At 34.5% G+C, this 3,745-nt stretch overlaps 1 protein-coding gene across 1 annotated transcript; it reads left to right on the top strand.

Moving 5' to 3' along the window:
• Window positions 1-2,063: 2,063 nt before the first annotated feature.
• Window positions 2,064-3,166, top strand: LOC133803383 (ethylene-responsive transcription factor ERF003-like). Its single transcript, XM_062241410.1, has 2 exons — window positions 2,064-2,279; window positions 2,404-3,166. Exons 1-2 carry the CDS (start codon window positions 2,197-2,199, stop codon window positions 2,951-2,953), a joined length of 633 nt encoding a protein of 210 aa, XP_062097394.1. The 5' UTR covers window positions 2,064-2,196; the 3' UTR covers window positions 2,954-3,166.
• The last annotated feature ends 579 nt before the right edge of the window (window positions 3,167-3,745 follow it).

Genomic DNA, 3,745 nt, shown 5'->3' with positions numbered 1-3,745 from the left:
AAAAAAAAACTGAATTCGCCACTGTGTGTGTCGATGTGTGTCAATTATTGGTCATAAGTAGCATTAGAGAATTATAATTATGGAAATTTGAAAATAGATATAATTAGCATCACACACTATAATATTGGAAATGATGGTAAGAAGAATCGAATACTTTTAAAACTTGTATGTTAAAATTTGCAGCATATGATTAATAATAAGGTTGTAATAATTAGTTGATGAGGGTATACTATCACTAGGTAGAGGGGTCCGAGAATGATGATATAAATATACATACATATATATATATATATATATATAGGAGCGGAATTGAATTGATTACTTGGTGTTGGTGAGAACATCAATTTCAATGTTGAGCGTTGGATCGCAGAGAAATTCAAAATAATCAACCATTAATTTGTGATAATACAGGAACATATACATGTGCAAGGTAAGATATGTAAGGTGTTTGTTACAAGCAACCATTTTAATTAGTCAAAAATACCCGCTATCGATGATCTATCTAGTCTATATAGGGCGACAAAATAAATAATCAACCAAGAAAATTGATAAAGTTTTTAAGGAGGACCAAATCTCCAAACTCATGACTAGCTATTATATATAAGAAGAACAATTAAATCAAACGAAATATATATATATATATATATATAAGACGTGTTTGTTATGGTTTTAACACAGCATTGTTAACCAAAAAGAGAAGATAAGATAAGAATTAAGTGATTTATTGGCTATGTATCTTCCACGACAAAAATCGAATCCTTGCGTTATAAATTATTCTTGGCCACACGTTTGTAGAATAGGGCGAAGGAAACATGGGGGCATGGCTAAGATAGGACGATCGATCGAAGAAAGCTGCTTTGTCTTCTCCAAATGACTTATTCCCAATTTCCCACACCAAATATCATATGCCATGCCATGCCATGCCAATGACCCTCCACGCTCATATCTCTCACAAAATCTTGCCTTAATAACAGACCAAAACTAATAAAGTACCTAAAAAAAAACTATCCCATTTCGGGCCATGACTTCACTAGCTCCAAACATTTAATAATAATAATAATAAAAAAAAATAACGCATGAAAGTGATCCCATTTGTAAAATATTAGAACACATGTGCCCTGTTGCGCACCTTGCTATGATTTCATTTTAAATCACTATTAGTTTTTGTAGGTTTGCTAATTTCATGACTGCGTGACCAAAAAGAAAAAAGAAAAAAAGAGTGATCGAGTTGTTTTCTATTGAATATTGATGCCGTAATAGTGAAGGAGATTTTTTTTGGGATTGATAGGGGTAATTATTGTGGTCCAAGTATGCGTCCCCTATAATAAGTATTGACTCAATCATATTGATTCATTGATACTAATAGAATCCAGTTAATTACTATTAATTTTTTTTTTATAAAGTTTTTCACCATGGATAGATAATTATGAAATATTGATTTGCGAATTGTACCATAATTGTTTATCATTCTAGGACCATAAATTATGTTTGGGAACATGCAACTGAAATTCAAAAGATTCCTTAAACAAATTAATTATGCTCACATTAATCAACTTATTTCAAAAACTGCAAAAAAAATAGATAAATTTTCCCTTTGTTTTTTTATAGTTCTACTACTTCTTTTGTTTCCTTTTTAAAAATATGGAACTATGGTTTAATTGTCGTTATCTAGAGCCTTTAGACCAAAACTCACATGAAGAATCTATTTTGGACAATGACCTTAGATTTTGCCGAAGAATAAATGGTTTATGCATAAATCAACATGTTAACCTAATTTTTATTGTTTGTTTTGTCCTTAATCTAAATTGTATTTTGTAGTATATTCATGTGAACTGAATTTGGTCCATTTTGAAATTTCACTTGACATATTTTTAATTTTGGGGGTTCTGTTGTATACCTATGCTAGTACTAGTAGCTCGCCAACTGGTTATTAATAGACAAAGGAGGAAAATGAAAACTGAAAACAGAAAGAAGAAGATTAGACTAAAAAATCTTAGTGGGTCCCAATCACATAAATTGGTTGACAGGTTTGCAAACCCCAACTACATAAACCCATCTTCCCCCCAAACTTTCACTAACACAACTATCTACCTTCCTTGTTCAGACTCTCTCGATCGGGCATTTTCACAAACACTTTCCGAAAACAAAGAAACGTTTATTTAAATAAAAGTTTTATCTCCAAAACAATTAACAACAATGGCCAGACCTCAACAGAGATACCGAGGCGTCCGACAAAGGCACTGGGGCTCTTGGGTCTCGGAGATTCGTCACCCATTATTGTAAGTCGACCCAGGTTTCTAAAACACACGAACGTTATTATCAATTCTTCCTGTCAAGACCAAAAAAAGAAGACGTTTTCTGAATTCCATTATTGAAATTAACCGTTTTCGTTTCTATTTACAGGAAAACTCGGATTTGGCTTGGGACGTTCGAAACAGCGGAAGACGCCGCCCGGGCCTATGACGAAGCGGCAAGGCTCATGTGCGGACCGAGGGCTCGGACCAACTTCGCTTACAACCCAAATGCGTCTCAGTCTTCGGCTTCCAAGCTCCTCTCGGCTACTCTCACGGCTAAGCTCCATAGGTGCTACATGGCGTCTCTGCAAATGACCAAAGCTTCTTCTAACTCAATTCAACAAGAACCTCTACTAAAACCACCAAGCTCCAGTTTCACTACAGCAGCCACCGGCATTCCCCTAAAGCCCGCTGGAACCATCTCGGAGTCGCCGGAGAAGAGATTGATGCCGGCGGCAGAGAATGAGTTTCAAGCAGGGCCCGGGTCAAACCCTCAACAAGTTAAGAAAGTGAAAGTGGAACTTGGTGAAATCAATAATAGCCATAACCCAATTCAGCAGTCGTTCATGGTTCTTGAAGAAGATGATCACATTGAGCAGATGATTCAGGAGCTTATTCATTACGGGTCAATTGAGCTGTGCTCAACTTCTGCGTACTAGCCATTTTTAGCTGATGATGATTATTAATTTTAACCAACATTCCCTCTTTGAGAAATCAAACTACTTTATTCCTAGTACTAGTATTTTGACTCCATTTTAGGAACAACCTTTTCCGAGTAACCAAATTTTATAATGTTGCTGCTAGCCACTCTGTACATCACAATGTAATGCATGATATATCATTATTAATCTATATTTCTATGCTCAATCAAATATCCTTGTTAAAAGAACAAACTTGCAAATACTCATGTGAAGGTTTTCATAATTTTACAGAGAAAACAGAGTGCATTAATTCAACAAAAAACAGTATTCAAATGGGAATAGGAAAATGACAAATTTTATTTATTTGTTTATAAATACACGGTTATACTCATGCATTTAAGTCAAGGCGCAAACGTCACTTGGGGTGTCAGGAGCACCATTTTTTCTCTGTCTTTTTCTTATTTCTTCTTTCAATATTTGTCAGTATAGAAGTGACTTTGCTTTTAGATTAGGGTATCTAAGAAAAATATATGACTTATTCACTTTTGTACATTCTCTAGTGACGACTACTTGTTACTTGCTCTCAAGTCTCAACACTGGCTTCTTCTGGAAAAAAAAATGGCCATGAAAAAGCAACTTTCTTGTATTGGAACTCTTGTGTCAAGAATTTTGACAGTTACAGAAATATCACGTTAAAAAAATGGTAACATGATAGTCTTATTATTATTGTTGTTGTTGTTTTTAAATGAAAATCTTAAGAGCCAAGGTTTGCATTATTAAGGACCAGTGTGAATTCTCGTTTCCTTTATT

This window comes from Humulus lupulus, chromosome X, assembly GCF_963169125.1.
Source record: "Humulus lupulus chromosome X, drHumLupu1.1, whole genome shotgun sequence".
NCBI classification, from domain to species: domain Eukaryota; kingdom Viridiplantae; phylum Streptophyta; class Magnoliopsida; order Rosales; family Cannabaceae; genus Humulus; species Humulus lupulus.
Note: the sequence above shows the minus strand (reverse complement) of the source record. Positions and strands in the feature narration are given on the sequence as shown.